The sequence below is a fragment of the Primulina eburnea genome, chromosome 15, assembly GCF_022965805.1.
Source record: "Primulina eburnea isolate SZY01 chromosome 15, ASM2296580v1, whole genome shotgun sequence".
NCBI lineage: Eukaryota > Viridiplantae > Streptophyta > Magnoliopsida > Lamiales > Gesneriaceae > Primulina > Primulina eburnea.
The window spans coordinates 32,532,130-32,544,836 of NC_133115.1; the positions used below are offsets into that span (position 1 = coordinate 32,532,130).

At 34.6% G+C, this 12,707-nt stretch overlaps 2 protein-coding genes across 6 annotated transcripts; one reads left to right on the forward strand and one right to left on the reverse strand.

Moving 5' to 3' along the window:
- The first annotated feature begins 428 nt into the window (after nt 1-428).
- On the forward strand, nt 429-9,513 carry LOC140813758 (rab GTPase-activating protein 22). 5 transcript variants are annotated; one of them, XM_073172464.1, is made up of 12 exons: nt 429-587; nt 873-1,110; nt 2,214-2,312; nt 3,541-3,644; nt 4,254-5,062; nt 5,153-5,275; nt 5,375-5,463; nt 5,541-5,741; nt 6,121-6,513; nt 7,102-7,185; nt 8,085-8,311; nt 9,319-9,513. In XM_073172464.1, the coding sequence occupies exons 2-11, from the start codon at nt 940-942 to the stop codon at nt 8,121-8,123; spliced, it is 2,112 nt and encodes a 703-aa protein (XP_073028565.1). In that variant the 5' UTR covers nt 429-587; nt 873-939; the 3' UTR covers nt 8,124-8,311; nt 9,319-9,513. The 5 variants fall into 5 exon arrangements, with proteins under 5 accessions (XP_073028565.1, XP_073028566.1, XP_073028568.1 ...); XM_073172465.1 differs by having other exon boundaries at nt 8,085-8,292; XM_073172467.1 differs by having other exon boundaries at nt 873-1,080.
- Nucleotides 9,514-9,600: 87 nt separating this feature from the next.
- LOC140813759 (probable peroxidase 26) lies at nt 9,601-11,465 on the reverse strand. Its single transcript, XM_073172470.1, has 4 exons — nt 11,166-11,465; nt 10,895-11,074; nt 10,190-10,349; nt 9,601-10,093 (listed from the first exon to the last, which is right to left on the reverse strand). The coding sequence occupies exons 1-4, from the start codon at nt 11,424-11,426 to the stop codon at nt 9,633-9,635; spliced, it is 1,062 nt and encodes a 353-aa protein (XP_073028571.1). The 5' UTR covers nt 11,427-11,465; the 3' UTR covers nt 9,601-9,632.
- Between the last annotated feature and the right edge of the window lie 1,242 nt (nt 11,466-12,707).

Consider the following 12,707-nt stretch of genomic DNA (forward strand, 5'->3'; position numbering starts at 1 on the left):
CAGCATTTCTAGTCATTTTCGTAATAGTTTTCATGCGGTGTTACGCATGTGAGATTCAGTTTCATGTCAACAGCAGATCAGTCTTATGTTAACGTCATGTTCAAAAGAACCAAGAAAAAAAATATATATATATATATATAGCATGTTGAAATGATTATTTCATATTTGACAACATAAAAACAAAAAATTGTAAATATGTAAATATTCCGAATTTAAATGGCGATTTTCTTAGGAATAAAAAAATTAACAAAAAAAGAATAGAAATGGTAAGCATGGAAAATGCAATTATTCCATGAATTAAATACAAAAAAATTTCATGTAATTGACACGATCTATCATACAACCTAAATCTCATATAATAAAATCATTGCCAGATACACACCAAATTTTAGGCAGAAAAAGCCAAACAAGTCCCAACAATTAATTATTAATTACTTGCTTAAAAAAGGAAAGAAAAAAAATACACTACTCGAGGAAAACGAAAAAGAAAACGATCAAAATCAAAGAAACGGTCTTCGTGGGTTAATGGCTTCTCAGTTCATACACCGTCTGATCTCTGTTCATCGGAGATCGCTTTGGCCCTTCAGGTACATTGTGTTTCCTTCCCCTGCTCCTTCTCCGTCGAATGAGTATCCCTTGAATTTCCTCCAGATTTGTTTGTGTCAGAAGCAGCTGAGCATAATCGGAATTCTCGTGTTCAATGTTGGATGTTTGATATCTGATGCCGATTTTGTTTGTCGATTTGTTTTTGCTATCGAAATCAGATGTTTGATGTCTATTCTTATGCAATTTTGTTATTTGCGAGGTTTTATCGTACTGATGTGCTCTTGGGATTTGTGAACGAGTTAACTGATTTTTGAGATTGTATACAGAGAGTGAGCGGCCTATGGATTGGATATCTGTGTGTATGATAAAAGTGGCGTGTAGGGGTTTTGGTGAATGGTGATGTCTTTTTTCGGTGACGAGAAGCAATGGAAATGTGGAAATGGAGGAGCTGTGAATTTGCAGAGAGTGAGCTCAATTGTTCGCGATATTGGGGAACCTTGTCTTCATCAACCACAAATAAAGGTTGTGATAGCAGTAAGAAACCTCAGCTCCTCCCTTTTTTTGGTACTTCCTCCCATCTATCAAATATCTATTTAATGCCTGTTCAAGTGATTAGATGTTAAAAGTTGTGAATTCTTTATCTATCTTCTCTTTGAATGGGACGGTACATACACCTCGATTATTGGTTTTTAAAAAACATGTGAAATATGTAGAATGCATCTTAATGCTATGTATCTTTCTAACTCTATGCTTTTAAAAGGTTGTGCAGTCAACATAATAGGCTATTGGTCGATAAATCTCATTGTTCTGCACGCATGCACTTGTTTGTGTGTTAGTTTTCTTTTTAGGGCACTGGAGGGACTATATTGAACTCTGGAGTGAGGCAAAATCGGATGGGGGTGGGGTGATGAAGTAGGACATGGGAGGTGATAGCATAGGATTAGGGAGAGAAGCAATACCCATTTTTTATCGGGGGGGAGGGAGGGGGGGTTTGGACGAAGTTTGTTTCTTGCGAAATTAGATATAAAAGTTTATTTATTTTTTATTTTATCTGCACCTTGGTGGGTGGATGTTGGGGTGGGGGGTGGGTGGGAGTTGGCTCTTTACCCCATGAGTATTATTCTACTTATGTGTGATTACTGCTTTGCAAGCTGATAATTGAAAGAAGTCAATGAATGGCCTTACGAGTATTACTTAAGTTTTTTCTTGACTAAATTATACAAATACAATGTTAAAGGAATTATGAAGTAGAATCTGGATGGACAAAGTGAAGATAATTCTTGAGAAAATAAACAAGTTACTACTTTTGTTTTGTACAGATTCTGTTTGTAACCTTTTATTAATCCTTGGATGCTTATCTTGGTGTCTTCATTATGTGAGTGCTACTTCAGTACTTCTGTTGAATATTGATCTCCAGCTAAAATGGCTGGGCCAATTCTGAATTGTTACAGATATCAAATGCTAAATAATTCAAAGATATATTGGAGTGGGGTTCGAAGTTTGCTTAAGCATGTTTTGTCTTTTTGCAACCGAATGAAATATTTGGATAGATCTTTAGGAAGCTATAATTTCATAAAACCTATTTCTGTACTGAAAGGAAATTTCTTAAAATAGATATTTAGAATGTTTGAAATTATCAAACCTTTTCTCCTTGTTTTGATCCACAGATAAGCAAAATGCTTAAGCCAGATAAGTGGCAGGCGGCTTTTGATGGTGATGGAAAGATTTTGGGTTTCCAGAGAGTGCTTAAATCAATTATTTTGGGGGTACATGCTTTAATTGCAAGTTTGTATTTTATATTTTGATTTTCTTGGTTCTCTGATGACAAATATTTAAGTTCTGCTTTGCATAGTTACTGCATTAACTCTTATATCATTGGTCTAATCACTGCTCTCTCGCTCTTCATGCTTATTTATTATTCACTGCTTTAACTAGATGCAGTTATTGCTTGATCGCTCAACTCTTTGTGGTCCTCCTGTAGTGGATCATAATATGATTTTTTCGTCTCCAATATATTTTTCTGCGTGCTTGACAATGTTTGTCTTTAACATAAAGTGGTTAACAAATGAAGCAAGCATTGTTATCAAGCTACATTATAGAGGCTATTTTGTGATACCTAGTCCTTGGCATCCTTCTTTTGGGCCCCGAGTTCTTTACAGTTGCACACACAATTAATCTATTTTGAAATTTATTTTGAAGTTTCTGCTTGTTTTATTTTACATTACGCTCATATGAATGATGAAATATTTATACTATATTGTTAAGTAAGAAGGGTGTAGAGTAATTATCGATTGGTCTTTTGCTTCTTTTTTTTTATATAAATTTCCTAAATTACCCTTTTCTTTAATTATCAATAGAATATTAATAGGTTTTGAAATTATTAATTTATTACGTAATTTATGAGTTTTCATTTTTTAATTATTAGTAAATTATATATAATTCTAATTTTAGAAGAACTATTAGCAATTCATTCTGCACATAAGATACTACGAGAATATAACGTATGTGCTCTGGTGATTAGTCTTAAGGAAGCTAGAGAATACCAATAACATAGAGTACCAAATGCTATTTTCTTGGCATACTTCCCTTTATCCATCTCGCCATCTAGATGATGAGCACACATGCCCTCATCAACTGTTAAAACGTAGAATTTACGATATGGTAATAACCGGCTATCTTTTAAATTTTTTTCTGGGATATGTCGAACTTATCATGTTTTCATAAAATTGCACGTGCTATTTTGTATGGTTTTGTCTAATTAATGCACTTATAGAACCAGATAAGGCGGATCTGTTTTTTATTCTTGGTATACTTTGCTGATTGTTATGATGTAGTTGATTGGACTTTGGTACACTTATAGGTATTTTTGTTTGACGAAAAATTTAACTACAATATATTTTCTTAATAGTGAGGAAAAAGGTTTTTTATCCTATCCACAGTACAGAAAAACAACTCAAGTATGACAATTAAAATTAAAACTCTTTTGCATATCAGGGTGTTGATCCATCCATAAGGGCAGAAGTCTGGGAATTTCTTTTGGGCTGTTACGCTTTGAGTAGCACTACCGAATATCGAAGGCAATTAAGGACAGCCAGGAGGTAATGGACTTGGCCATTCTATTCGTATCTATTATTGGAAAGATTCTATCCTCTTGTTGTGGTTCCTCTGCCTGAAATTAACCTTGATATAACCTGGTTTATGAGTTCCAGTCATCTGTTGTTTGCTGTTGATATAGCATGTAGTGTTATAAAAATCTTGTTCTAGCTAGTTGAACAAATAAAAAGAATCTTTGTTATTGCAAAGTGTGGGTTTGGGCTGGCCACGGGGATGGTGACATGTCCAAATCAAGCTTCTTTTAAGGCCACTAAATTTTTTGGCGAGGTCCGTACGATACAAAATCAGCCAAATGCTCCGACTCTGCATCACATAGGATGTCTTGATGGTACTGGGTGGTTGCCAGTATCCATAGTCAGTTTACATTTAGTGCCTTGAGGGAGATGAAATTTAAAGGGTATGAATGAGTAGGTTTTGATTTCTTTGATCAGAGTATTTTAACTTTATTCTTATTAGGCTTTTGTTTGTTATCTTTTCTTTTAAATTTCGATTTCGTTCACTAAGTGATACTTCTTATGCACTTTCTTTAGAAAATACATTTGTTTTTGAATTATTGATCTAATGAGTCATTGCAAATTGATTAACTGCTGCAGGGAACGCTACCAAGATCTTGTTAGGCAATGCCAAATGATGCACTCTAGCGTAGGAACTGGTTCTCTAGCCTATGTTGTAGGATCTAAAGTTATGGACATGAGGGCAAGTTCGAAAGATGAAGGGCGAAGGGATGCTGAAGTTCAAATTGGACGAATTTCTGAAACTAGTGCAAGCAAAAAAGACAGCAACGGTTTTTTGGATAGCAGATCTAGAGATAAATCATATTCATGTTGCAAAGAAAGCTCAAGTGATTCTGGTGACCTTGTAAGTATGCGAGGAAGCACCATGGGAGGTGCATATGATTCCTCTGGTCTTCTATGTTCTCCAGATCCATGCAACTGCAGTTCCCAATGTGTATATAAGACATCTGGGTCAAAATATGACGAAGGAAGTTACTTGGATTTCCCTGCGTTGCCTGTAACAAATTTATTTGAAAATAGTAAGAAAGATAGAAAAGGACTCAGATTATGTGAGGATAATTGTTCCTCAAGACGTAAACTGACATATGAAGTTGAACATATGCATAGTTTTCAGATTAGCAATAATGCAGATCTTGTTGTGGAAACAGATGTTTTTCCAGCTAGCGATGTCTCACTATTTTCTGGTGCTAAAAGGGAAAGTAGTCATCATCTTGATTTTCACGAGTCTCTTTCTCAGTTAAATAATTCAGAATATGAAACAGAGATGCTTGACAGCCTTAGAATATCAGATGCACCTGAAACACCAATCACAAATGGAACCACATCTCAAGCACAGGCAGCCAGTGAAGACAGAGTATCTGATTGGCTTTGGACGCTGCACCGAATAGGTGAACTAGTGATTTGTTTTACACAACAATTATGTGAACTCGTTTCATGTTGTATCTTATTACTGTGGTAAAAGTACATTTTATTTGCAGTTGTTGATGTGGTCAGAACGGATAATCATCTCGAGTTCTATGAGGACACAAAAAATTTGGCTCGCATGTCAGATATTCTTGCCGTCTGTGCCTGGGTGGATCCTGAAACTGGATACTGCCAAGGTTGTACCTTTTCTTTTGTTATGAAACTTTGTCCGATTATTGTGTGTCTCGCTGATGCATTGGCGTGGACATTGATATTGGATTTTATTGAACGTGCAGGTATGAGTGATTTATTGTCTCCCTTTGTTGTTCTTTTTGAGGATAATGCTGATGCCTTTTGGTGTTTTGAGATGCTTTTGAGGAGAATGGTATGTGTGCATGTAAATCTGGGTTTTGCCGACCTTTGTAATTGAGTTGCTAAAACTCAATATCTGTAACTCTTCAGCGCGAAAACTTTAAGATGGAAGGGCCAACTGGTGTCATGAAGCAGTTGCAAGTACTCTGGCATGTATTAGAACTTACGGATAGGGAGATGTTCTCTCACCTAGCAGAAATAGGTGCTGAAAGCCTTCATTTTGCCTTCCGTATGCTGCTGGTTCTATTTCGCAGGGAGTTAACTTTCACTGAAGCACTTTGTATGTGGGAGGTTTGTGCTGTAAATTGATCTTATTTGTTTTTAGCCAATCTATGACAAATACTTTCTACTGAGTTAGTTCTGTAATCCAGGCTCCGATATTTCAATAGTTTCATTGTAGCATAGGTTAAGAGGCAGTCAGTATAGCTACAGTTAAGATAAGTATGCTAACTATTGAAAGCAAAATGTTCGCTGAAAAAGTTGTGAAATAATCTAATTTCTCTGAATCAAGGGTATATTAGAAGACTAATCACACGGTTTAAGCTGCAGATATGAAGTTGTCTACGCTTTTACCTCATGAATTCTCGTTGACTTACTAATATAATCAGAAATATCGACTATTTGTCTATTTCTTATGTTGATTTTTTTCCCACTGGATTTAAAACTGTAGATGATATGGGCGGCTGATTTCGATCCATCCTTTACCTGTCATCTGGATGAGAACTGTCCAGAACTATTGGCTATTCAGTTATCCAAGGAAACAGAGGCTGAATTGGGAGAAGAAAGCATTGATAGTAATGGTGGTGTTCCAAAGAGTTCTCCAATAAAACCTGGTGTGGAATGCTCCATCTCCGACAGCACCGGAATGAGATCTACATCAGCTAGACCATTTTGCGGATTGACTAAACCTCTTTGGTCAAAGAATGACCGCTTGCAGATTCATACGGTTATATCATCTGCAAGAAGTGGTGACGAATTGCCTGTTTTTTGTGTAGCTGCCATTCTCATTACGAATCGTCAGAAAATTATCAGAGAAACGCATTCAATTGATGACCTAATAAAGGCAGGTGGATTATAGTTTGTTGTCTGAACCAGTACTGCAATTTTTGAGTACCGGTTTTTGATAATGTCTCAAAACTGATATTTTGGTCTTTCCTCATACTTGCTTAACTAAACTTATGCACGATTCATGATAGTAAAAAGAGTTGACATAATTTTCCTGAGATTAAGATCGAGAGCATCTTTTTTCCTCTCATTAATACTTATCAAATACTTGGTTAGAGGTTGTTGGCCTATTTAGTTTGATTAGCTAAATTCCACAAACGTATTCACTAGCCCATTTACAAATCTTTAGTCCCATGCTGCATTTTTAAACTAATTTCTTTTACATTTGTTAGAGAGGTTGGACCCAAAAGGTCTGTTTTTGTAGGATTATCGCCATAATTTGCTCGAGATGATTTTAGAATGATTATGCATTCCTATCATAAGTATCATGCTGTAGTTTTTCGGTTTTGCTGATCTGGAACCTGAACTGATTTTTGGATTCCATTGTTGGCTTGTGACTGTGCAACATACCTAGTGTATGCGATCACTCACTCATCTCCATCTTTTCTCTCTAAAAACACTTATCTTATTCTAATACATTTTGCAGATATTCAATGATAATATTTTAAAGATCAGAGTCAAGAGATGCATACGTACCGCCATCAAACTGCGAAAGAAGTACCTTTACAAGGTTAATTTTCAAATTAACTTTATCCTTTTCCTATCTTGCAATATTTTTTTGAATCTGGAATGATTATGTCAAGAATTTTCATTCATATTTGCTTTGGAACACCTACTAGTTGAAATCCATAGAGCTTATTGTATATCACCATTGGAATACACTGTTAAGTGCTATTTGATATTTTTTTTTGGCTTCTCTTACCTGAATTAGTAAATCAATGCCGTGTCTAATTATCAGTACACATTTGATGTTAACAAATAAGATTATATAAACCCAAATAAGTTTGAGGCTTGTCTAATTTTTGATTCATTTCTCATAAGATATATATTTTTACAAGCTACATCTCAATTAAATCCCATAATAGATATACAATTCAATTTAAGCTTAAAATCGTTTGACCATTCCATATAATAGTACTCTCAGTTTAAGTCATGCTACGAACCCATTATGAATTTTAAAACTCAATCTTTGAAGAAGTTACCTAAGAATAAAAAAGTAAAAAAACTAGCATTTTCTGATACGTTCCCTCGTGGACGTGACACATAAATGTCCACTAACCTATTCGGCTAGGAATGTTCTACTGAGATCTTGCTTTCTTTGTCTAGAATGTGATTTTTCTTCTTCTAAAATCTGCTTTTGTTAGCCGCCTGTTTGGCCCTGGGCCTCTTGCTTTGTTCATCCTAAAATGCCTATTTTTGAATTTTTTTAAAGGACTCCAAAATAATTTATGTTCTCACTCATACATCATGTCACACATATTTCATTAATTAAAAACTTAAATAAGAATTTTGAGAAATTAAAAGAACCACTACTTTAACCCCAGATACTTGGCTAGTATTTGAGATGTTACCATTTAGTTTTTCGGTCTTTCTTTCACCTCTGAGCTAAAAAGTTGTATCCTTTTACAGCTAATCAGGAATGGTCCAGCGCCTCAGAATAACAGTTAAATCTGGGTCATAGCTGTATAACAAGATTAGAATCACTTTCCATGCCACTCAGGGATGCTGCTGATTACTTGAGGTTCTGTATCTTGGTGGGAACTATTTTGTGAACATAAACTTAACTTTTGGTGGCATAAATGCAAATCATTCTTCCGTCTGTGCCTCCAAGGCATATGTGAGTACTCTTTTAAAAGGTATTAAACTCTTATTGTCATCACTAAACCTCGAAATCTTGTTTTGCCAGTTAGCCAAAATATTGTGTTTAAAAGTAGTTGTGCATTAGAGATGTCAGTATATCTTGCAATCATGTAATTGAGAAAACCATTGGCAATAGGATAACTATTTTAAATATGTTGATTTAATTAAAACATCATCTTGCAATATTGAAGCACTTGACTATTAAATTAAAGAGGAAAACTGGATATTGTTTCTGACACCATTGACAACAGGAATTTTTAACCATGTTGGATGCAACAAAAGCTATTTTTAAATTTCTAGCAAGTGTAGGCTATATTAAAGAAAAAAAATAGATGTTTAGTAAAAAACTGATCTATATATTGTTTTTGAATATATGGATGATACTTTTCCCTGAATTGCAAATTTCTCTTTTGATAATTCAGATATGGAGTCGTCTCTTTAGTGGTTGGCGGAAAGCACGGCGATGTTAAGCTGTTGAATTTTTTTTATGTGGCTTCGTTCTATAATTTCGGATAAAATTGATACCTTTATATTTTAAGTTAAATTTTTACAAAGTTTGTGAGCGCTTTATATGTTGGCTTTGTTATATTTACTATAAGCCTATGTACCCAAATTGGTACGCATTTCTTGTGAAACATATTTCCTCCTAGTTTTTCTGGATAGATGGTAATCTCTTTGAAAGTTTGGAAACCCCCTTCTGCTGACATGGCGGTTAAAATGAAAAATTGCTTAGCAATAAAGTAGTGGTCTCTTGTTGTTTGGTGGAGGGAATTAGTGGGTTACTGTGGGAGAAAGAAGTCATATTTGTTAATACCATTTTATTGCCCTTTTTTATATTTAAGTATCACTTAGCAGCTTTGTGAATGTTTTTCATCTTTTTGGTTGTTATCATAACAGATGTATAATTAGATTAGTTTTCTACATAATGCAGCGTTATCATCTGTTTTTTTTCCGACATTTGCTTAATGTGTAGTTTATATGATGGTTTCCTTTTTCACCTCAGGACTATGAAGTGGAAACTTTGCTTTGCTTTCAGTTCAGAATGCTGCACACAGGTTAGGATAGGAGACACCAGCATGATTTGTGACATTGAAGATTCATTTATGTATCGACATGGACAAATCTAACCATATCCGAATTGAAAACTATTTGATGAAGAAACATTCTATTACATATTAATGTAATTTTTTATACGCTACATGTTTTTTGTTATAAAAAGTCATTATATGAAAACTTCTCTAGTATTCTGAAAAATTCATTTTTCCTTGTGTACGGTTATTGTAAGTTCTTCCCACTTGAGCTAAAGATGAATCTGTACTACTTAATGTCGGGATTATTGTTGTTTGTGAGGCGACAGTTTTTGCGAATTTCCCCTTGCTTCCCTGTCAATACTCCTAGTCCACCCATCCTGCTTATTGACAAAGTAAATTCCCTCCGAAAACTTTCAAACTTCTCTGCATACTCGAGGACTAGTTGTGATGTGTTGTAATTGAACAATAGCTGCTGGTCAACTCCAAGAACTGAATCATATGACAGTACATTAGAGTAGTAGGTATTGGTGAAAGAATATGCATCCCCATTTTTGTCTGTCAAAAAGATAGTTGGGTCCTTATCACTCTTCTTCTTCGACGACGGCGATGATGAAGATGATGGGCATAGTTGTCTAAGTTTTTCTAACAATAACCTGCTCATGGTGGGATCTGCTTTTTGGGTTTTGTTATAGTCGTATAGGCGATCATGAATGTCTTCGCAATGTGTTTTCCCCAGTGTATGCGCCCCTGGAGGTAGAACATAAATAGAAGATGGCTTAATGTTCTTTGAAACATAGGACGAAGTTTTTCTGAGGGGAACTGTTGAGAAGAATATCAATTTACCTAAAAGCGTAGCGTAATCCTGTGCATCCAAACCTTTCGATTTGAAGTATGCATAACCTTCTTCCCATGAGACAGAGGGTGATGGAAGATCCACCCATGCTGCCTTTGATTCTAAGCCATCCCTTCTTCCCAAGAACACTGGATATGATGGTGCACCTGCCTGTACTTGTATTTTCACAAATAAGACTAGTAGTACGAATCATTTTCATTTCAACTCATCAAAAATCAAAATAATTCTATTCCCGTCAAGTTTTTCCTTCCTCTTGAATTTATGTACAAACCATCCGTTGCCACCAGCAGAGGGCTGAATGGAAGCAGGAAGTTCGCCCACTGAATGGAAAATGTAATAATTTAAATTTTGCAAAGAGATATAAGTTTTGCACCACTGAAGTACATTAGCTCGCAGCCTGCTTTATGACGTAATACTAATAGTGAAATGGGTCTCATGGCTGGGTTTAGCTCGTTTAAGTTTTATATTTATTATCGTATATTTTTCAACGATAGAAAATTTGATAAAATCGAAAATTACTCGGCGAGTATAACAACTCAAGTAAATATTTCTATTTTTCAAAGTACCTACAAGTCCTTAGAAGGGATCAAGGGATCCATTTTCACAACTCTACGGTCTAATCTATGCTATATCTGGTACTCTCCTCGTTATAATTTCACTATCGAGTAAAATTACAGTGTTAACAGATTAATTACCAGATGAACTGCGTCTCGAACCGAAAGCACAAGAATATCAGTACACGAGACAGCCTCAGGACACCGGGCCTCAACCACTTTCTTGATCTTGTCGATCAGTATGAATCCATCCAGCCTTGAATTTTTTGTAGCATTTTTCTCTGTTCGAGGCCCATCTAGTAATATGGATCCATCACACCCCTAAATACCCAATCTGTCAATTTTCGAGTGAATACATACATACATACATACATTTATATATGTACATTCAAGAAATATGTGACAAACTTACATTAACCATGCAATCTGCATAGAGTAACTTGAGCAACTTGGCAGTGATACTTTTATCTTTATCCCACCATAACTCCACTTGATGCTTCACAAATGCCTCGACATTGGCACAAGTCTTGAGCTTCTTGTAAAAATGGCGTTTCAATGGCTTGTCCTCCGGTGGTAGAGTTACCGCTGCATGAACACGGCTGACGTACAAGCTCAGCCCTACTCCCACCACCATGCAAATTACTGTCACAAAATTATATCCTCTCCTCTCCATGATTGATCAACAACTTAGCTATTCTATCATTCAAAGGAAATGAATTTCATTACATATCTATAGCTATGTCTCTTTGTCTATATATATATATATATATATATATATATATATATATATATATATATATATATAATGGCAACCTGGAAATGTTATTATACTTGAAGAATAATATTTCGTATATAAAGTAGTAAACAAGCAAGTTTAATTTATCATGTCAATGATGAAATTAAGAGTCAAAATTATAAGAATTTGGTAAAATTTAAAATGATGATTGAATTTAACTACTTACCATGAACACGGCTCTCATTTAATTTGATAATGCGAATTAAGGGAGCTAGGAATATATAACAAATAAATTCAAGCATAAAAACCCCAAAACAATTTTCAAATGACAAAAACTTGTGTGAGACGGTCTCACGAGTCGTATTTTATGAGACATATCTTTTATTTGTGTCATCAATGAAAAAATGTTACTTTTTATGCTAAGAGTATTACTTTTTATTGTGAATATCGGTAGGGTTGACCCGTCTCACAGATAAATATTCGTGAGACCATCTCACAAGAGACTTACTCTTTTCAAATATGATATATCAGAAAATATGTTCTAATTTTTTTTCTTTAGAAATAATATAGTTCCCAATCGTGTATATTTCCATGTTCATGATATATGAATGCGTTCATGAGCAGCAATGGGTAGATTTCAGGTCCCTTCTTCGAAGAAATTCAACCATACTTCAAGTACATCACACTCTTCCACATGATTCACTAGCTGTCAGTTTAATTTACTCTTTTTTTTTAAATGAAGGTAATGATAATTGTTTTAATTCTTATCATTATTTTATGTCGATTTAAAAATTATCATCATTAAGTTTTTCTTCATCATTTAAATTTATGTTTTTGCAAATTTGTGTATGTTATCAAATTTCAAAATTAAACTATTTTTGTTTTTGTTTTTTTTTTTTGAAATTTTTGTCCAATTTTCGACGTGGCATTAGTAGTGTGACTCCATAGTAGAGTTGATTGACAGCAACCAATATGACACTCACATGTACAACGTCATATCAATTTTCGCGATGAAAAATGATTAAAATTTCAAAAAATTGAAATATACGTGACTAAATCTTAATTTTCACAATATAAATGATTGAAATTATAAAAAGACAAACTTACAATTTTTTTTAAAGTTATAAGAAAAGAAAGAATACCGACTTATGAAAACGTTACACAAATTTGATTCCAGTCATGCATGTATTACGGAAGTTTGGAATGCACGTGATTGTT

Coding starts and splice junctions, on each gene's coding strand:
- LOC140813758 (XM_073172464.1), top strand. CDS start 940: ATGGTGATGTCTTTTTTCGGTGACGAGAAGCAATGGAAATGTGGAAAT. Junction 5,464..5,540: donor AGATGCTTTTGAGGAGAATG/GTATGTGTGCAT, acceptor GTAACTCTTCAG/CGCGAAAACTTTAAGATGGA. Junction 7,186..8,084: donor GAAAGAAGTACCTTTACAAG/GTTAATTTTCAA, acceptor ATCCTTTTACAG/CTAATCAGGAATGGTCCAGC.
- LOC140813759 (XM_073172470.1), bottom strand. CDS start 11,426: ATGGAGAGGAGAGGATATAATTTTGTGACAGTAATTTGCATGGTGGTG. Junction 11,075..11,165: donor ATGCAGATTGCATGGTTAAT/GTAAGTTTGTCA, acceptor TTGGGTATTTAG/GGGTGTGATGGATCCATATT. Junction 10,350..10,894: donor TTCGAGACGCAGTTCATCTG/GTAATTAATCTG, acceptor ATACAAGTACAG/GCAGGTGCACCATCATATCC.